We start from the raw sequence: 22,650 nt of genomic DNA on the forward strand, positions 1-22,650 counted from the left end.
CAGCAGTTGTTAGGTAAAACTTATCACCTAATGACCCCCCCATTCCTGCTCTTCCCAATGAAACATTAAATGTATATGCACATAATTAAGTGGAGCATGGGGTGCCTCCTCCCGAGTGAGAGAGGCTATTGGAGGCCCAGTATAGGCCCAGGCCCGTCTACAACAAGATTGAGTAACTCTGGATTCATAGGCTCTTCTGGATTTGAGACACTACCATTATTTATATTGGATGAAGTGGCACTTCCCCAGACAGCCCCAGTGTGAAATTTGGGGGTCCTTCTAGATTCATGACTCCTTCTCAGTTGCCCTCCCTACTGAACCACACTTATTCATGTCTTAGACACTTCCTATATATTGTACTCTATTTGGGCTGTCCTGAAATTTATCTGCAAGGTTCAGATGTGTGCTGCTAGGATCATGCAGTCCTGCTTGCCTTCTGGAAGGCTCTCAAAACATTTTTTTCTATCATAGTAAGCCTGCAAGCAGGCTGTAAAAAGTAAAGGGACTGTTGCTCTTCCATAATCTTGGAGTTTTATATTATCTATTTTATTTATGTTTGAGTATTTGTATTGTCATTATGCTGAGAGTCCTGTTTCATGAGATGGCTGGGTATATAAATCTGCTAAACAAAGAAATAGTTGATTTTAGTAGCTTCTTTCTGTTTAGTTTGAAGAAAAATAAATTGTTAAGTTCTGTAAACCTCAGTTTTGATAGTTTATAGTCTTTTGATGTATACAACAAAATGCTTTCAAAGTAAAATTCTCATTAAATAATTTTGACCACAGCTAGTTGTGAACCAGAAATTTTAACAAATGTGCAAACTTTCTTTGTGATAGGGATATATTATGTATATTTTGTACAAGTAGACATCTGCTTACAACCATTTATTTAGTGATTGAAGCTAAAATGGCCCTGAAAAAAGTGAATTTTCATACTTATAACTTACAGAATCTGCATGATCGTACATCAAAATTCAAGCACTTGGCAACTGATATTTATGACAGATTAGCTATCCTGAGGTTGTCTGATCACTATTTGTAAACTTCCCAATTGATTTCCAAGAGGGAAGCCAGAGTCGCTTAACAATCACATGATTTGCTTAATAACTGCAGTGATTTTCTTAACAACTGTGGCAAAACAAGTTGTAAAATGGGGTGCAACTCACATAACAAATGCCTTTGTTAGCTACAGAAATTTTGGGCTCAATTGTCATAAGTCAATGACTACCTGTATACAAATTTATCAAACTGTAGCAGATATTGTGCTCAGATATTTTTTAAAAAAGAAATGTCAATAAAGCTTGTTCTCAGTATGTCAGTGGATAAAAAATACAATCTGTCACTCAGTAAAGCAAGAATTTGTCAATTATTTGCTGGTTTCATTAATTAGTTCTTGAATCTAATCAAATTAATTCTCCATTCAATCGTTGATATTTTTCATGACATCTCTTTAAAATAAGTCTTTCTTGAAAAGTTAAGACTCTTTAGAATCAGAACTAAAACTGTACGTTAAATCTTAATGCTTGAAGATCAAATAACAAAGTAATTAGTATCTTAAAAATAACTTAGAAATATATTTAGTATAAATATTTATCATCTCTATTTTAAGTCAAATGGAAAATACTTTATAGAATATATATTACATAGTACATATTATATAATATCTATTACTGGATTAGAAGCATTTACTATAAAGTAAGATTATTATGGAAAATGTTACATTGCTGCTTCTCTACTTTTGTATAGCAGGCACTCAGTTCTTACTGCATGCTTTTCATGTGAATTTGTCTAGATATCTACAGTTTGCTACTACTTTCTATTATTCTGAAGTACCACATTTCCTGTCAGCAAACTTGGTTATAATACATATTACTGTAATGCAGGGTCGACTGCTATTCTATATTCTTGGTAGAAATATTTATAAAATCTGGCATGTTTTACATATAAATTTCAGAAAGGTGTTCCAATAAATTTAGGAAAGTTTAAATAACTTGTATATTACACAAAGTATACAATGGGCAATAATTATAAAACATGCATTACAGAAGATATTAAATTGCGAAAAAATTGGAACAGATCAGTCTGAGATTTATTTGCTTAGAAATGGGATAAAAAGAAATAGTATGGGTCACAAATAAGAAATGATACAGAGTGAACTTTCATTTACTTCCATAATCCTAAATAAAAGGCATGGATTGCATGGATATCCATCTTACCAGGATACTTCTAGCTTGCTACCATGCTCAAGCTGAAGAAATCACTGTAAAACAGTGAAAAATAAATGATGGCATTAGGCTACAAACAGCCCTAGCCCTCTTTTTAAAAATATCTATAACCTTTTCTGACAAGACCAATGATTGTGAGCACAACTGGTAAAAATGATCAACATGATTTCCTACTATTTTCAGTTAGGAAACATATGGTCAATGTTTCCATAAACTTTAAAATAGATTTATCCCCTCTTCCTATCCAAACAATTATGGGTAAAACAAAAGGAAAATCCCAGTGTATGATCAGCCTACCACTCTGTATTATCTTCTGGTTGTGGCTGTCAGACACTTATTGCTGCTCTTCGAACACCAGCAAGAATATCCTTCCCTATCCTGGATTCAATAAGTACAGTACAAACTATGTAAAAGTTGCTGTCTTTCACATTTGCTGCTGTTCCCACAATTAAGCCAGGTAACAAATCATCTGCATTAGGATGAATGAATTCTTCTACACAGTGTCTATGTTTGGCATCTAGTTCCAAATATATGATCTTATCACTTCAAATCAAAAGATAACAAGATGTAAAAGTCTTTTTGTCTATGGTTGTTAAAATTAATTGTAAAAGATATCTAACTCTTGCTGAACTCTTGTTGTATTTCTTTTAAACAATAGAAAAAATAAAAATTAGGAAATTTATATATATATTAGTGTAATATATGTCAGATTCATGTAGCTGTATTTTTATGTAGGTTATCCTACATAAACATCCTTTTATCTATGTCATCCTACGTTACAGCTAAAAAGGTGTGGGTCTTTAATTGTGTGGCTCTTGCCACCATTCTTATTTTCATTCCCACCTCACCTATCAAACACCATTAATTTTATTTCTTCAATCTAAAAGCCAAGCAAAATGAAGTTTACATTTAAAGAATAATTGCAATAAGTAAGAACTATCAAAATAATAATTCTCAATATTATATTTATTTTATCAATAAATATTTTCAAGTATCAACTTGTGCAACATATTAATTGTAGGAAAAAGTCATTCTTGTTGGTGTAACTATACTAAATTAAAAACTGTATAGCAGTTCAATTTCATTAAACAAAATCATTTTTTGATTTTTTCCTGCTGGCTCTTGAAAACATAATTGTTATAAGAAAATATAGACAAAAATAATTAGAACCTGTCTCAATTTCAGTGTCTGGAATGATTGTTCTAGATAGAATGTTCTGTTTTCATTAGATGATATTTTAAAATAAAGTCACATTAAAAGTGAATGCAAATGTGTGAATTTCCAATGATTTTGGTAGTCTGATATTCTAAACTAAAAAGATGCCATACTTTTACTTTTATTCCTAAGATGATAAATGCTGAGTTTTGAAGGTTACCTGTATAATTACAAACAGTTTTTAAAAAGTAATTAACATGCTTTATTATTTGAAATGTCAAAATGTGTAATCATATTCTCATATGGTTCCTATTTCAAAGGCCATTACAAATGGTACTATCGGATTCAGTATCATTATCATTATACAAGCACTTGGTTTATCCTAAGAGCATAAAAAAATGGAAGGAAATTTATACAACTACAAAGACTTAACTACACTGCGATATCAGCAGTGATAGGAAACAGAGTTTCCTTGAAATTTATAGTATGCCTTTTACACCCGAAAAGCTGTCCCTTCTGTGGTCTGTAATTTGAAGAACCACATATAAATCTGCACTGGCTTAATTTGGTACAGGACAGAATCTATGTATAAAAAACTGTGAGGGACAGACACTTTGGATTCAAACAGTTTCTATCAATTTTAGCGTTAAAAAGCATTTGACATGACTCAGAGCTATCAATTCCTTAATTATTAAGAATCACTTTTAAGGCAATGAAGTCTGAGCAGAATTTGGCCTGTTTTTAATTTTTGACTGTTCAATTCAGTGGTGTTTGTAGGCAGCATTAAGACAGACTGTGGTTGTGACTTTGTGATTGAAATCTACCTCTTTTGTATGTGTGCCAATATCTGATACATGAAGAAAGTGGGGTGGGGTTTTCATCATGATTCCGTGGCTGACATCTTGACACGCACACACCCTTTGCAATTGTCACTATATTATTTACTATTTTTTTCTATGAAATTTTGTTATCTATCAATATCCATCAGAACTAATATAGTTTTCACATGAAATTTCTTGAATAAAATTGTTGTATAAAAATATTTGCCACCATGAACCATGCAGCTGCTTGGTTCTATTGATTTTATTGTGGTGAACAAGCAAAATGAAGAAAACCTCTAAAACGTATTGTACATACATATAGGAACCTAGCCAATCTCTGAGTATGCAGTCCTACTGAAAATTTCAGTATGTGCATCTTCATTATCAACTTTAGCACACAAATGTAGAAATATGTGTGAAATATTACTGCAATTTGAAAGTGACAAATGGCAATGCTAGATGGTATTTTTGTTTTGTGATATTTTGTTGAAGTTTTCTTATTTTGATTTCAAATGTTCTTTTTGGTTTATCTCAAATCCATTTTATCATTTATAGAAGATTAAGATATGTTAGAATAGGCAAATCTGAACATACTTTTTCCTAGGTCTCCCTCCATGAAATATGTTATGCATAATTAAGTAATATGCCCCGTAGCAATTTAAATTACTGTAAGCGTGTAACTTCAAAAATATTGTTAATGTACATATACATTACATTTTATGTAAACAACAGTGTGACTACCAACAGATATAGTTGATAGAATTGATTTCCTTTTCTTTTTTATTCCCCTAACACAATATTAAATGTTGCCCTTCACCTTACATGTCCAAAGATTAAAGCCTATATTAAAATTTTCAAACATATTCTCATTTTAAAAAGTCAATGGAATTTGGAAATATTACATCCAATCTATAAAATTTACAACATCACTGTAGATAACCATAGACTAAATTGAAAAGATTTAGTAAAGCTGAAAATATGCCAAAGGTAAAGAAATGTCCAGATAACAATAATATGTGCATTACTATTTTACAAATATTTTCCAGAAAGACTTTCAGTTTTTCAAAAGTGCAATGTTTGCTACATATCTAATTATCAATAATAATTAGAGTATTTATTTAATATAAATATGTATAGTACATATTTATAGAACCTAAGCATGTTCCATGCTCTAATCTTTGGATTTAACAAATGTTAGAAATTGTGAAAGTTGTAAATACTGTCTATATCATATTTGCAGCATAAATACCAACTATTTCAAGTAATTAAAGCAGTACTTGGAATGTTCATTTCTGATTCCCAAGCTATTTTTGATTCTAATATAGCTAGACTTTGTCCCCTTTCCTTAGACATTCTGAATTGCTCTCTATCTAAAAATATATTCTATTATAAAAAAAAAAATAGACACTCTGATATTAAGAAATCTGTAAAAACTAGGATTTCTAATAAACCTGAGTATTCATCAGGCCATTCCAAAAATCAAGAAGGGGCTGAAGAACTGTACATTGTCATCTTAGTCGAACTACTTGGAAGAATGTTTACATTTTGCATGAACTATAGCTTGATGCCAAAACTATACTGCATAGACCTACTGACAGAGATATATATATTAGAGTTCTACTGCTTGATGATTCTTTGTAAGCTACATAGAAAATCTGAATGATTTCTATTTCCTGGGTGCTTCCTTTTGTCTTGTGTTTTACACAGTGTTTCCCTTTAGTAGTAGGAAAATAAAAGCTAAAGTCGAGACATTTAGACCTTAGTAGAAAATCCGCCAATGTAGACAAAATTCCAAGTGCTTATCTTCTGGCTGGATGATTTCTTGCTCCCCATGGATAGTATTGATACCTACAAAGATTTAAGAGTTTTAATTATTTGTTTAATGGAATAAAAAAATTAATAGCATTTTCATCTTGAGTTAGATTAAATCTCTGCTACCAAACTGGAATATACAAGAGTGCATCAACATAGGCAGATAGGTAAGGCTATGATCTTGTCATCTGAGATATAACAACACTGTCCAGCTTGCTGAAAATTAGTAGAAAGTGTAGAATTAGTAGAAATCATGGACAGAGTGGTTTTGCAAGGCATTCAACATCTGTTTGGGTTACACAGTTCAGTATGCAGCAACATTTTCTAAGCAAAATCTTAAGAATTAGACATCTAAAGTTGCTTTTTCTATCCCAGAAGTGTGAGTCATAAGCTATCTGATATATGTAAAATAAAGCAAGACATTTAGTTTTACTATGTAAAATGACAATTAGATTACTAAAGATTCTGTTCTTTATATTTTAGTTTCATTGATTGGGGAGAAAAGATAGCTAATTATAAAGTATATCAAGTCCAAGCAGATTGTCTCATGCATAGCACCTGCAATTAAAGTTAATTTTGGCTGACATCTCAAATTTTGATCTTTGAGAGCTTCTGCCAGGCAGAATTCACAATTTCAGGGTCATTGGACCAGTGGCATTAATTCTGTATCTAGAGTTTGATCATTCATTGCGACTCATTTTAATATGATTAATAAGATTTAATTGATTAATAAGATTTTTTGATTAACTTCTAGCATATGCTAATCTTAATGGGAAGTCAGCAGTTGCAGTAGTTATCAGGGATGGGTGGAGAAGACTTGCTGAAATCAAAATAACAGGTTCATACCAGATTTTTCCAACTACTTTCATTTTATATCCTTTTGCTTTCTTATTCTAGTTTTATTTGGGCAAACTCTTTCAAATATTACAACTAAGTTAATGTATTTTTCAGAAAGTTTTGTTTTTGTTTAAAAATACTTTTTACTGATAAAAGTCTTTTGACATTTTGTTTTTTTTTAACCCAAAAATGGGCCTTATAGAGAAAGAAGAAATGAGATTGTTGTGCTATTTTCTTGTGGAACTATAATACGAATTTTACATATCACTTGTATCTACCACTTACCTGTATTCAATTAAATGATTCATTCTATTAACCTTAATAAGGGGCCACAATGGCTCAATGGTTAAAGATCCTGAGCCTGTCAGCTGGAGAGCCAACAGCCCAAATTCGAGAGTTGATTTCTGCACAATGGGGTTACGCCTGTTACCAGTTCCTGCCCGTCTAACAATTTGAAAGCATGCAAATGCAAGTAGGTACCACTTTGGTGGGAAGGTAATAGCGATCTATGGGCCTTAAGCATATAGCCATGAAACATGGCTATAACATGGAAATTGTCTTTGGACTATGCTGACTTCTTCAGTCAAGAAAGAGAGCTAAACACTATGCCCTAGAGTCGGACATGACTGACAAGGAAACTTTTACTTTATTAAGCTTAATGACCTGTCATTAGAAAAATAATTAATACTTTCAATCAATAACCTCATCTCACTTTAACATTTTGAAATGAAACTCACCTGCTTGAGGTAAAATTGTAATATCCACATTCCTCCAGAACCTCTTCAATTACAGTCTAAAAAATGAAGTATACTAAGTTTCATTATAATTTTGTCAAAAGACCTAAAAATTGCTTACAACTATACCAGAAACAAAGTCTAACCTGCATTTGTTCATATGTCATTCCTTCATCCATGTCAAAAGTGCCAAGAAGACCTATAAGTATTTAAATTATAAAGTTGGATAATTGAACAGATATTTATATAAATTTATATAAAAAGAACATTTTTCAGCCAAAAAGCTTGTTTAAAATAGAACATTAGGGAATAATGCAGAAATAATAATAAAACATTGGATGTTAATGTATGTATGTATGTATGTATGTATGTATGTATGTATGTATGTATGTATAGACAGACAGACAGACAGAGAGAGATATATGTAGATCTTCTCTAGGATTAAGAGGTCCAAATATATGTTCATTTCAACAACACTAGTTTAGATGTTTTGAAGGCTTCCTTTCATTTTAATTAATGGCATTTTTTGTTATTAGAACAGTTGTGTGTCTTGTCTCAGGATGGTTGTTCGATCTCGTTTTTAGTTACAAAAATGTTAAAAATAAAAAGATTAGCTTAATCCTTATACTCACTAGCTTGAAGAGATATAAGAATAGCCTGTTGAAAGAATAGTACATTAAAGATAGCTGTGCAAAGAGCAGAAATGACAACCATAGTAAAGAAGAAAGTGATTGCAAATAGGCCATCTACAAGTGTTCCAGGTAGTTGTTCCTTATGAAGTGAATGCAAGACAGCAGTCCCTGGTGGGTTTAGAGCCTTAGAAGATAAGGAAATAGTATAGCCATCTTCTTCAAACCATAAAGCCATTAAAACGACACTGGATTTGTATACTTTCTTTTCTAATCACTTTTGGAAATTGCTTTGGATCCACAATTCTGAAAATACCAGGTGAATTTCCTACAAATTTAAGAATTTAGAAATATATGTATTTTACATATTGAAATAAACAACTAAAAGGTGATTAAAACTTTAGAAAGTTGCAAATGTATTAAAGAGCTGAGGTGGCACAGTGGTTAGGGTGCAGTACTGCAGGCCACTTTAGCTGACTGTGATCTGCAGTTCAGCGGTTCAAATCTCACCGGCTCAAGGTCGACTCAGCCTTCCATCCTTCTGAGGTGGGTGAAATGAGGACCCAGACTGTGGGGGCAAGTTGCTGACTCAATTTGCTAAAAAAAAATTGTAAACCGCTTAGAGAGGGCTGAAAGCCCTATGAAGCGGTATATAAGTCTAATAAAATAAATAAATAAATAAATGATCTAAATCTAAAGGACCTGGATAAATTTGAAATAAGATTTTGAAATTAATTATAAAGTATCTTTCTCATGGGAAGTGTTGTATTTCACACTGAAAGCAGCCAGTTTAGTCTAGCAATTACAGTAAGATACCAAGTTAGAAACCAGGTGGCCATGATTTCTAATTTTGCCTTAAATATGAAACTTGGCTAGGAAATTGGACAAGCCAGTCTTTCCAGCCCACAATGTTATGTTCAGGCAACAAGCTGGTCATTCAATTCCTGTCAGAACCAATAGATCATCACTTGTTTGGTTTAAAAAAAAAGTAGACTTAAACTTGTAAGAAAAATACTAGGAAAAAAAGCACGGATGTCAAACTTGTGGCACCACTTTGCTGTCACTTAACATTTTGCAACATTTTTTCCTTCTTGGAGCTGGGATGGGCGTAGCCTGTACGTGACGCATCCGGCCCATGCACTCCTGCACTAAGGGGAACCAAATATTCCCACTGAAGAAAAGCAACATACAAATTTGACTAAGGGTACAGTAAGGCACAAAATATTCTAATACTGGAATTATTGTAGGACACTTTTGAAAAATGGATCCAAAAATTAATATTAAATATGTCAACAGCAATATCAGCCTCTTTGAATAGACTATGTGTAAAAGATGTTATAGAAGGGGAACATGTTTTATCTGATAAGATAGAGGCTAAGTTGAAAGTGGATTTATAAATGACTTGCTGTAAGAATGAAATGGAAAAAGAAGTTACTGCCTGTACAAAAGGAAACTTGCTGATGTTTAATAATTTAAAAATACATACAAATAATACACCCATGTCTTTGGTTCATTGGCACTTCAGACCTGGTAACATGACCACATCTTGAGGGACTTCTAAAATGTTACAATGGAGCTAATCTAAACTTGGGGAGGGGGGGATGTTCTGTAAGATAGGGTCTCTGGAAAAGGCATGTCTCCCGGGACCACCAGAGGTAGGTTGCTAGCTGATAGTACCTGCAGCATGCCTTTTCTCCCAGATCTAATAAGAAAGGCTGATGTAACCAGGGAGAGGTGGTTCCTCAGATAACCTAGTATCATGTTATAAAGGGCTTTAAAGATGAAAAGGACCTTAAATTGGACCTGGAAGCAAGCTGGCAATCAATACAGCTCATAGAGCAGAGAATAACATGCACTGTTCTAGGAGTGCACATAACTATCTCTGCTGCTACATTATGTACCAGCCAAGGCTGAGGAGAGGGAGGTGCAGCCGGTACCTTGTTTTGGGGTTCATGGAGCTCAAAGGAGGCTCATGAAGGGGAACGTTTAAAAAAAATTACAAAACTATTTTTTAAAAAAGAAAAATAATATTGGATATATACTTCATATTCTATACTTTGTGTTTATAGCAAAACTGCCTTGCCACCTTGATTGACATAACCTTTATTAATCTGAAACTCAGTGAACAGTTATTTATGTAATTTATTGAATTTTAATTTCATTACTTATTTATTTAAGTTTGCAAGTTTAGTTTTATCTTGTTTATGAATATATTTTTTATATTTCATTTCAGTTCATGAATGGTTATGAAATATCAAATATATGGAATCAAAAACACAAGTAAAAACAGAATCGTTATGAGATTAATAAATAGGGGCAACAAACGCTTTTTCAATTTGGCATTAAATGCAAAACAAGTGAAACTAACCAAAATGAAACTTTAAATTCAGAACAATGTGAAACATTGAATAATAATTGTTTCATTATTGTTTATATACTAATGTGTATTATTATTTTCATTATCTTTTACAGAAGTACCTGTCCTCTTTTTAATATATTTGCAAGTATGCTTGAATGTAATTAATAAATGTACAATGACACTATTGATTATGTGTCCGTGTGTAGGTGAGGAGGTCCATATTAATCTTGTTCCAGCACTTAATAATCCTCTTGGTGACCCTGGTACCAGCTGAAGTTTCTGGATAGTCTTCAAGAATAATCCCATGTAGACTGCATTATAGTAATTCAATCTGGAGGTGACTAGGCATGAGTGACTTAAGGGGAGCATGCAGATCAAGGAAAGGATGCAACCGGTGCATAAGACAAAGCTGTACAAAGGTCTGCCAATCATGACTGCCACCAGTTCATCAATCAGCAGTTTTAAGTTTAGGGGGACCCCAGACTACACATCAGGGCAGTGCAACCCCATCCAATAACAAAGCTGGCATAGTCCTGGAAGCAGTAGCACTCAAAAACCACAGTTTTGCCAGTGTTCAATTGGAACCTTTTGTTTTCCATCCAAACTCACACAGCCTCCAGATACTATAATAAGATGTTCATGGCATCACTTAATTCACCAGGGATAAAGTTATATAATTGGGCATTGTCAACATAATGATGGTACCTCATCCTATAGTGACTGATGAACTCACCCATTGCTCTCATGTAGATATAAAAGAGAGAAGAAAGCATAGTAAGGGCCAAGGGTGGACCTTTCCTCTCCAATCATCACTGACTGGAATCAACTCTGAAGAAAGAAGGCAAACTGGCTCAACACTGTGCCACCCACCACCACTTCTCTGTTTCCTTTATGAATCCCTCTATCCTCCTCCCAAAAATGTTTTTTACTGCTAGAAAGAAAATTATACTGGATACTTGTGAGCCAAATACTCTGATACAGTGAAGTTTCTGTAGCATTTATTCTTTTCTGCTGTAGTGGTATATGAGCTTGGAAGACAAGACAAAGTTCCAAAGCCTAAGCCATGGTCTGAAAAGAGCCACTTCAGTCTACATGTTTGTAAGATTTATGTTGGGCTTTCATTTTTCCATACAAGAAGCACACCCAATAAACAAATCTTACTTTATTATAATGTTACATTAACAGAATCTTGTACGAATGAAAATATTTCTATCCCTTTTTTTAGTCTCCAGAAAACTAGGTACTTTGAAATGGTTCCCATGCTTTTTTCCTCCTGTGCACTGAGATGCCTATTCTCTGACAGTTGCCTAAACTGTAGGTTTTATCCTTCTCCCAAGATCATCCCTATATACCATTGTATCCATTAAACTTGTTGCTCTCCCTAAAACCATGATTCAAAAAATGATACAATAACTCTTAAATGTGCTATCTACTGGCATATTCCATCTTTAGTACAATGTTACCCTGCAGTACCATTTTTAGTTGTTTTTGTTGTTGTTTTACTTTTCTGATACATTTTGTGAATAAATAATCTAATCCAGTTCTTTAATTATCAGATGACTAGCTGGGATAGAAACTGCTTTGGGCACGCCTTCCTTGATTACGCAGAGGCAACAAAAAAGAGAAGTATTTATTATTATTCATAGCATAGGCAGCCAGATATTCAGACTGGATTTGGCGTTTTTATCTACCTATTAAGTCCTTCCCAAGGATTTTGTGGGTAGATAGTGATGTTTGATGATATTAAAGGTATTGTGGCAGGATTTAAGCTATTCTGAGTAAAACTGATGATTTTGTCAACACTGATGGTATTCAAGTGGTCCAGTTTTTTGGAGATTGCATCCAAGTCATCTATTACTGTTGATACTATCTTTGTCTTCTTTTGCCACAGTTGCTCTATTTCTATTTGCAGGTCTTTGGATTTTGTTGTCTTTTTCTCTAGTTCCTTCTTTCCTATTCAGCTGTCTCCAAGTATTGCTACATCCACAATCCATACTTTTTTGTTTTTCTTATTGACAATTGCATTGTTTGGGGTGTTACATGGCATGTACCTGTCTGTTTGAATTCTAAAGACCCAGAGCACTTTAGCTTCTTCATTTTCTCTACTTTATGGTCCTACTGGTTCTGCAAGCAAACAGTAGTTCTTGCAAATCTTCCAATGCATCATTGTTGCTACTTTGTCATGACATTGTTTGTAGTCAGTCTGTATGATCTTCAGTCAGGTGATGTATTGTTTCTTCAATTTCTTTCCACAGGCAGCACTTGCTGTCTTCTGAATTCTGGCTTTGAATGCATTTGTTCTTAAGGATTGGTCTTGTGCAGCTAGAATTAGTCCCTCTATCTCTTTCTTTCCTGCTCTTAACCATTGCCAGGTTTTGCATGCTAATTATTATTGTTGTTAAATTTATTTACCAAATATTTGAGATAACTTTGAGTGGCACAGGCATTTCATGAAAATTAGAATGAATTAGAGAGCTCACCAAGAATCTATATTCAATTCAAATAGTGTTCTATTTTTGTTGAAAAGATGACAATAGTTTCACTTCCTCTCATTCTATGTTTATATTAAAATTAAGCATATTTACTTGAAAATAAGTTCAATTGAGTTCATTTACATTTTCCAAAAATATAGGCTTAAAGAATTAGAAAAAGATTACTTGGACTTTTCAATCAACATCAACTATCAATTTTTTAGGCTGCTATCTGAAGATATGAAACTGAGATTAGAAAAAGCCAATGCAATGTTGGAATGCCTGTTTCAAAACTGTTTTGTTCCAAATCTTTATTGTTTCCTTAAAACAATGAGATGAATAAATTTTGGGGGTGAAAATTGAAATTTGGGTAGGTAGCCCATTATGACTGCTGAACCCTGTTTACAATTTTGCTTTCCAGCTTTACGGATATTCAGATACAGATTAACAGAGTTGGAAAGGATCTTGTAGACCATCTAGTTCAACTCTCCGTTCTGACAAATGGCATTCTATATTCAGTATGTATTTATGAAACATAATATTTTAAACTTTCTAAAACTCTCAAAGTATCAGATATAGTATTACACTTGTTCTTAACCAAAAGACTGAGAAGTTAAAATTATCCAGATGCAAATGTTTATTTGGTTATTCTTTTGTTCATCTTAAAATAGAATAATCCCATTTACATTAGACAGTGATTATTATAAATGAAATGGCACACAAAATTATAAAAAGCTGCTTGCATATAGAGCAAGAAAGGTTTTCTAGTTTCCTATGTACAGAGCTGTGGAAGCTGAAGGATTTAAATGCCATACTTTAAGAAAAAGATGAAATCTCACTTGAACTGAGCTCAACTTCTGGTGAGCTCATAAATATTTGCATGTAATTTTCCTGACAACAAGAAACAATATGGATATTGTTTGATATAATTTTTTTTGAGATTTTTTTAAAAAAAATTCTAAATCTAATTTATTTCCTGATAGTATTCCATTGAAGTACTAAGCAGATCTGATTCTGCTTAGCTTTTTGAGGTTAATCTAGGTAAGTTATAGAACACAGAACAAAAGAGTTGGAAGGGACCTTGGAGGTTTTTTAGTCCAATCCCTGCTCGAGCAGGAGATCCTATACCATTTCATATAAATTTTGTCCAGTCTCTTTTTTAAAGCCTCCAGTTATGGAGCACCCACAATTTTTAAAGGCAAACTATTCCATTGGTTGATTTTTCTCTCCCTTAGGAAAAATTTTCCTTAGTTCTAGGTCGCTTCTCTCTCTGGTTAGTTTCCATTCATTGCTTCTTGTCTTGCCTTTTGGTGCTTTGGAAAATAGTTTGACTCTCACATCTTTGTAAGAGCCCCTCAAATATTGAAACACTGCTATGGTGTTTCCCCTTGCCCTTCTTTTCATTAGACTAGTAACCATTCTTTGTATGTTTTACCCACAAATCCCCTAATCATTCTTATTGTTCTCTGCACTCTTTCCAGCATCTCAACATTTTTAAAATATTGTGAACAGAACTGGATGCAGTATTCCAAGTGTTATCTTACTAAGGCTTTGTAAAGCAATATTAGAATTTCACATCTTTTAAACATCCCCAAAACCTAAAAGTTTAAAAGGTGCATTTTAACATTGCTCTAAAAGCTAAGAGAATGGGTAGTCAATGATACTGTTCTGAAAGGAGAGCATCTCACAAGAAAACAACGCAGGAAAAAACTCTTTGCTCTTTCAGGGCTGGTCACTCCTGAAAGTCTCCTAGACTGTAACTGTTCAGGATTCTTACAGACAAAAGTTAACATGATATAGAAAGGAGAGGCCTTTCTGCTATTTTTCTTATCTCCCACAGGTGCAATAAAATGCTGGGTCAGCACATTTAGTGTTATTTATTTATATATAAATTATATGTATTCATGTATGTGTGTGTATATATATACATATACACAAAATCCATAGAACCTTTCAAATTGTAAACTACCTAGAATTGTTGTTGTATCAATAACATGGGCAGCAAAAATAATTAAATAAAAATTACATTAACTAACTTAAACAAGTTCATAACAAAGTGCTTGTTTTCTGGTGTTTCTAACTGTGATATTTCTCTGCTCTTGATGTTTGAAAGTATTCTTCATAACATTATGCATTTAACTGTTATTTTTGTTGCTAAGTTTTATACTTTTACCTACTCATTTTGTGTTTTGCATAAATATTCCAGATTGTATCTCATCTTTTACTTTCCCAACACTGCAGTTATTTTCTTTGCTATTCTTTTTTTTTCCCATTGCAATTTTTGCTGTTCTGCTCTCCAAGAAGCAGGATGGTTTTTCCTTGTCCAACATTTTTTTTTCATATTAAACTTCTGTTACTCCATTCTAACATCTATTTAAGCTTCCTAACATCACATCTGATTATATTACTGTTATTTTTGTCTTTATATCACTCTGGTTAGCTTAATACTAAACTCTAATACTAAGGATGCTTTGAGAGGGAACTGTGCAGATAGTAACAGTTTTTCTTTATGTATAAAAGTGGCTGTTGATCTCTAGTGTATAAAAATAGGATTTTATGATGTTTATTTTTGTATTTTTATTATTGGTAATTTACTTACAACCCATAAGGTATATGCTGCCCTCTGATCTAGTTCCTGCAGTGATTTAGATAAGAGGAAATACTCTATGTATAAAATAAAATAATAGAATGTTTAACTAAAAGCAATATGAAATATGAACAAAAAAGTTTCCCATATTCCTTAAATGAAAACATATAGTAAAGGTTAATCCCAGCACCATGCTACACTATGTTCAGAGATGGAGTTACTGCTGAGGGAACCCCAGAAAATGGCATGCTGAACAATGAGGTGTTTTTTCTCTCTTGTCAACAAACATCTGGCCCTGCTGCCAAAGTCGGCTCTTTGGCAGTATGGGCTCCCTAGATTTGGAGTAACTAGGAATCACCATGACAACTCCCAGATGACCTAGATAAATCTAGATGATTGCATCTCTCAGTAAATGTAGCCAGAGGTATGAGTCGCCATCTTTTCTTGCAGCTGTTTATATTGTTCGACACATCTCTGTTTTTAATATCATTTTTTGAAGATTAATTCTTAATACATGGCTAAATGCTTATTTGGCAATCCCTTTTGCTTCATTACAAATGTAAACTTTCATCATCTTACTTCAGAGCTTTCAAATACTTTCTCTTTTGCCACAAGGAAGTCAGCAGCATGAGAGATTTCTGGGGGTTTTGTTTGTTTGCTTGCCTGCTTTTCGCTTTTTTTGCAGTAAAAGTCTAATTTATACAAGATTTTTATTCTAGGAATTTTGCATTTTACTCATTTTTCTAAAATAACTCTGTTGCTTCATTTTATTTTTGCATATAATCTGGTTTTTTAATTTTAAAGGAGGGATTGGAACTCCCCCCTTCCTCCCTTTTTAATTCTCTGCTGTAAGAATCTTTGTCTTAGCTTCCTCTGTTAATTTGTTATGGAACATCTACCCTTTTTGACCTTGAAAAATAATTGTTTACATTCTGTTGTCAATGTTTCGTTATAAAAGAGATTTGAACTATATTAAGCCCAAAGCAATAATAAATTAAGAACTTTGAATATTATAATATTATACATTAATCAAGGAGAGAAGGAACTAAGGAGAAATTTCCTGACAGAACAATTAATCAGTGTAATGACTTGCCTATAGAAGTTGTGGACGCTCCAATACTGGAAGATTTTAAGAACAGATTGGACAACCATTTGGCTGAAATGGTATAAAGTGTCTTGCCTGAGCAGGGTTGGATTAGAAGACCTCCAAGATCCCTTTCAACTCTGTTATATGTTCTACAATGTCCCCCACCCTCCCACCCGCAACCAAAGGAAATATAAAAGAGATGGGACTCAAATGAGTTTAACATTAAAGTCTTCTGGAAAATTTTTGAAAAAAAATATTTGCCAACTTACAAGTTTTAAATGGAAAATTAGATAAAAGGTTTCTGAATTTGTCACAATTTCAAATCATCATAAAGAAGACATCTAGAGATAGGCAACAGTAGATAAATCAGATTTAGATTTAGATTTGTTTTATTTGTATGCCGCCCTTTTCCGGGAGGGACTCAGGGCAGCGAACAACTCAAAAGGGGGAAGGGGAACATAGAACACAATACAAGTAGTTAAAATAGCCAAGAATCACACAACCACACAGGTCGAGAGGGGAGGGGAACTCGTCAACCCCAGGCCTGCCGACAAAGCCAGGTTTTGACGGCTTTTCGGAAGGCCTGGAGAGAGGTGAGGGTCCGAATCTCTGTGGGGGGGTTCGTTCCAGAGGGCCGGAGCTGCCACAGAGAAGGCCCTCCCCCGGGTAGTAGCCAGATGGCATTGGCTGGTAGACGGAACCCGGAGGAGGCCGACCCTGTGTGATCTAATGGATCTTTGGGAGGTAATTGGCAGCAGGCGGTCTCTCAAGTACCCAGGTCCAATACCATGAAGGGCTTTATAAGTTACGACTAGCACTTTGAAGCGTATCCGGAGACTGATCGGTAGCCAGTGCAGCTCGTGGAGGATAGGTGTAACGTGGGTGTACCGAGGTGCACCCACAATCGCTCGCGCGGCTGCGTTCTGGATGAGTTGAAGTCTCCGAATACTCTTCAAGGGCTGCCCCATGTAGAGCGCATTGCAGTAGTCCAGTCTTGAGGTCACGAGGGCATGAGTGACTGTTGCGAGTGCCTCCCGGTTCAGGTAGGGACGCAACTGGTGCAACAGACAAACCTGGGCAAATGCCCCCCTGGTCACAGCCGACAAATGATGTTCTAAGGTCAGCTGTGGGTCCAGGAGGACTCCCAAGTTGCGAGCCCTGTCTGAGGGGCGCAAATTTTCACCCCCCAGCCTGAGTGATGGAATACTAACCAAATTCTTGGGAGGGAAACACAACAGCCACTCGGTCTTGTCTGGATTGAGCACAAGCTTGTTAACCCCCATCCAGACCCTGACAGCCTCCAGGCACTGGCACATCATGTCAACCGCTTCACTGACTCGAGGAGCAAGGGGAGGGCTGTTGTCACACTGTTGGGAGGCAGGTACGTTAACAACAAGCCCACTTGACCCGCAAGGTCCATCTTCACCAGCAAGGACTCACACCCGACAAGCTCCGGAGCAGGGATCCTACGAGGAACTAAGGACTGTCGGGTAACAATGGCCACTCCCCTGCCCCTTCCCTGGGGTCGCGGTTGATGAAGCACCTGAAAATCCTCTGGGCACATTTCTGTGAGGGGGACTCCTCCCTCCGGGCCCAGCCAGGTTTCAGTAATACATGCCAGGTCTGCCCCCTCGTCTATAATTAGGTCCTGGACGAGGGGAGCCTTGTGAACCACAGACCTGGCATTTAGCAACAGCAACCTGAGACCAGGGTCCTGACTACTCCCGCCATCTGGCCTTGGAGTGGAACTCACAGGGCCGGAAGGAGGGATCCCTCTGATATAGGGAACCCTCCTTCCCCGGTAATGGCTTGCCCTGAAGTTCCCGCCATATCTGCCCCTCCCCATTATGATCCCAATGTTCCGGCCCACTCCCGCAACTGTGGTCCCTCCACCCTCTCCCCTAGCCGCCGGGTTCATCGGCAGGCCCTTCGACACACACATCCAAGGGCTGGGACCAGGCCCGGGTCCCCCTGGCACTTCTGCCAGAGCACTCAGTGCAGGAGGCCCCGGCTAAACTCCCAGCCCACCAAGCATACCCATACATGCAACCAATCAATCCCCACAATACAAGTTAAAAACAGAGAACAGCAATATTATAATAAAAGTGGGAACATTCAGTCAGTCACAATCATACCATACACTCCCCATACATTTAAAATTGTAAAATAAAATAGTAAAAAATTACAAATATATAAAAATAATGAGTCTGTGCAGTCCAGCCAATTGTATAGTCCAAGGAGGCCGGGGAATAGTGTCCAAGCCTCCCAAAACGGGTGTCCAAAGGTCCAAGGATAATAGCGGGGGCATAAAAATAATAATCCAGCAATAGTCCAGAGCGAAGCCAGAAAAGTCTGAGAGACAAGCAGGCTGCAACGGCGAAAGTTGTAGGGCCAGCCGCAGGAGACGGCGGCCGGCAACAACCCCTCCCATTGGGGGCAAAGAGCACCCGGGAGCCAGGGATAACCCCACGGTAAAGGGGGGGGAAACCCCACTCCCAGCTGTATCGTGACACCACCCATGGAAGCAGCCCGTCGGTAGGCCACCAGGCTAGCAACCCCATCCCCACCCTCACTTTAACCCTAACCTTAACCTAACTAAAAAAATCAGTTGTACAATTAAATGGATTGAAATTCATGATTAACAGATTTGCTTGAAACCTGGAGATTTGCTGGAGAAGGCTAAAGGGGGTATTAATGAATAGGACTTTCTTGGGAAAGTGGAATAGAACCATCACATTTAACTAGAAGACAGCTGTCAAGACATATGGTGTTGCAATTTATTAAAATTTACTAAACAAGAAGTGTTATGGAGATATCTTCAATGGAGACCTGTTTTTTGGGAGTGAGAAGCAGTTGCTTGAAAAGATTCCATTTATAATTTTAAAGAAAAGCAAAGATAAACTGGAAGGAGTTATTTTTGTTTTATTTTATGACAGTGAAAACAATCAACCAATGGAACAGTTTGCTTTCGGAAATTGTGAGAGCTTCATCACTGGAAGCTTTCAAGAAGAGCTTGGACTGTCAGAAATGGTGTAGGATATCTTGCTTGGGGGGGTGGACTAGATTACCTACAAGGTCCCTTTTAACTCTGTTAATCTAATCTAGGCCAAGATCCAAATGTTAAGACACAGAAGTCAATTCCCTGGGTGTTGAACTAACTTCCCCAGCATTTTCTGGACATTTTCTGACAGGAAGGACCACCACCACAACAGAACAGAACCTCCAGGGGTGTGTCTGTAATTTACCACTAACATGATTTTCTCCAGCCTCTCCTTTGCTCCTGGAGAAAAAGTTCAGGATCCCAAGAGGAGAAATTGCTTCTCACTGTAATTATGACTAACTGGATCTTTGAGACCTTTGATGCTATTTCTCCAGTCAATGACTTCGATGTAGATCAGATTAAAGCTACATGCAAAGGATTTTGTATTATCAAGAGTCAATCAAGGGCATTTAATCCTGGCTGGATCAGAGACAATGGCTGCAGTGAGTTTATAAGAAATTAAAGGTTATTTCTGCAAGTTAAATACAATAATAAATTGTTAACAGAAGGCTGTGAAGTTTAGCTTTGATGTTAGGAATAGCTGTTGTTTTTTATAATGGATATGTGATAGGTCAAATTGGTTGATTGATAATAACTATATTTGTGATATTTTAAATGTTATATAGCAATTCTTCAAATATAAATGCAGAAATTCATAACTTGTGAACCTGTTTTGCAAGGTGGGAGGGAAAACAATTATTGCTGAAATATATTTATCAGTATTCAACCAGGAAGGACATTTTATGTGTATGTTTAATATTTTGTTCTATAAACTTATTTTTTTGTCTTTGTTTTTATCTTGTATTTTTTTTTCTTGTATGATTCTGTATTTTAAATTAAAAAAGAGAAAAATGGAATTAGTGCTGCTGACAAAATATAAACTAGTCAACACACATATATGTGCTTTATTTTCAAATTAGATTATTTAAAATGGGATATTGATTATGGTCAACTGCAGCTGCTATATAAAAGGTAGGAAAAAATACTGTTTTGGTCCACTGTTGGTCTAAATGAGCTTTTATTAATAATTATTCATATTTGTTGGGTATTATCAACGTAAGCAACTACTAAGTAATATGGTTTTTTGATAGACTTACCAGGTCTGTCATCTAGGACTAAAGTACTGCCACTTGAAGAATGAAGCAACAAATGACAATCTGAAGTCAAAAAATTAGGCTCAATCAATTCTGGGGAACCTTGAAGTACCTAAAGAAAGATCAAACACAAATGAAAACTTTATTTTTTCCATTTCATAAATGTTTTACCAGACAATAATTAGGGCTAGAGATCTGTTCTAAAATGGAAGTCAAGTTGCACATATATAATAAAAATAATTTTGGTTTAACTGCAAGTATAACACAATTCTGCTGAATAACCAACAACATAAGTTCCATACAGCTTCATGCTAGATTACTGGAATGGTTGTTCTTCCATCTGATTTGGGAAGAGTGACCGTTTTAACAATATTTCTCTTTATGAGATTTTAACAAGAGCACAAAACATGGTATTCTGTGTCTCAAAAGCAATAGCTTTCATTAATAAAAAAGAATCCAAAGATTCTGGAGTTCACACCTACCTTAGACAGATTGCCAAAGAATTGGGGTCAGGACCAAGTTCAAAAGTTTAATGATGAAATGGTAAATACAAAATAATGCATATTTTGCATAGAGAGATTCTCTGTTCCATTTTTGTTAATACAGGTTTATTTATCCAATCCCCATATGGATACATATGATTTTAAATTTGTTTATTTACATTTATTAATGAAATTTATATGCTACCCATCTAACTAACCAAAACAACTCTGGGTGGCTTACAATGTTATATCATAAATATAATATTTAAAAAATTAAAATTAACAAGAAGCAGATAAAAAACTATTAACCAAGAGCATGAACGATATAGAGGTGGAATCTTCTCTTATCACTCATAGCAATCTCCAGCATGGAACATATCCATTAAGACCCAAGCCAATAAGCAGAGCCAGGATTTAAGACCCTTTTCAAAAGGGGAGGCAGCAGATTGCACCTTTGGTGGCAAGCTATTCCAAAGTAGGGGGCATGGTAGAAAAGACTTTCTAGACTCTGCCAGCCAAAATTCCTTGAATGATAGGGCCTGCAGCATGGTCCTTCTGCCAGTGTGAGTGGAGTGGAGAATCCCATTGTGATGAGATTGTTCTGCAGATAACCTGGTACCATGCCATGAAGAATTTAAAGGTAGTGATCAATACTTTGAATTAGACCCAAAAGGAAACTGATAACCGGTGTACCTTGCATAACAGTGGTGTTTCATGCGCCACCCTAAGGGGCCTCTAGAACTGACTATGCCACTACCTTCTACCAATTGTAGCTTCCTAATATTTTTTAAGGGTAACCCCAAGTAGACCACAATGCAATAGTCTAAATGAGAGATGACCAAAGCATAAGTGACTCAGCACAGGACTTCATAATTCAAGAAAGGGTGCAGCTGATGAACAGCACAATGTTGCATGAAAACTTTCCTTTGGAATCCATGCAGATTTCCCAGTTTCTGAGGAAGGTTCATTTGAATAGATCCCATCTCCCTGCAAGAGGGGGAGGGCACCAGAACCATGACAGAAGGGATAATAGCAAATCACCCTCCATATTACATTGACACTTATTTGATAGGATTATATCCAGAATGTGACCATTATCCAAGTCAGGTCATGGATGACCTGAGATAGATTCATAACAATGGTAATGATCCGAAAACTCTAAGCCACTTCTCAGGCCATCCTCAAGGATGACAGATTGAAGTCCTGCAGAACAATGAGTTTGGAGAAATCTACTACCCAAACCAGGGTGAAATCCAGCAGGTTGTGATAGGTCCTGGAGAACCAGTAGAGCAAATTTTGAGTAGTTCAGAGAACCAGC

At 35.6% G+C, this 22,650-nt stretch overlaps 1 protein-coding gene across 8 annotated transcripts in view; it reads right to left on the reverse strand.

Annotated features, from left to right (window-relative positions):
• Positions 1 to 700: 700 nt before the first annotated feature.
• The window catches only part of NEK10 (NIMA related kinase 10), a 194,449-nt gene continuing 172,499 nt past the window's right edge, over positions 701 to 22,650 (reverse strand). For 7 of the 8 annotated variants that reach the window (XM_032235689.1, XM_032235691.1, XM_032235690.1 and 4 more), the window contains 4 exons: positions 20,854 to 20,962; positions 7,730 to 7,782; positions 7,587 to 7,642; positions 701 to 6,048 (listed from right to left, as the gene is read on the reverse strand). In XM_032235689.1, coding sequence (XP_032091580.1) covers positions 6,000 to 6,048; positions 7,587 to 7,642; positions 7,730 to 7,782; positions 20,854 to 20,962 — 267 coding nt within the window. In that variant the 3' untranslated portion in view covers positions 701 to 5,999. The remainder of the gene's footprint in view (positions 6,049 to 7,586; positions 7,643 to 7,729; positions 7,783 to 20,853; positions 20,963 to 22,650) is intronic. The other variant, XM_032235693.1, reaches the window with a different exon arrangement.

Source organism: Thamnophis elegans, chromosome Z (assembly GCF_009769535.1).
Source record: "Thamnophis elegans isolate rThaEle1 chromosome Z, rThaEle1.pri, whole genome shotgun sequence".
NCBI lineage: Eukaryota > Metazoa > Chordata > Lepidosauria > Squamata > Colubridae > Thamnophis > Thamnophis elegans.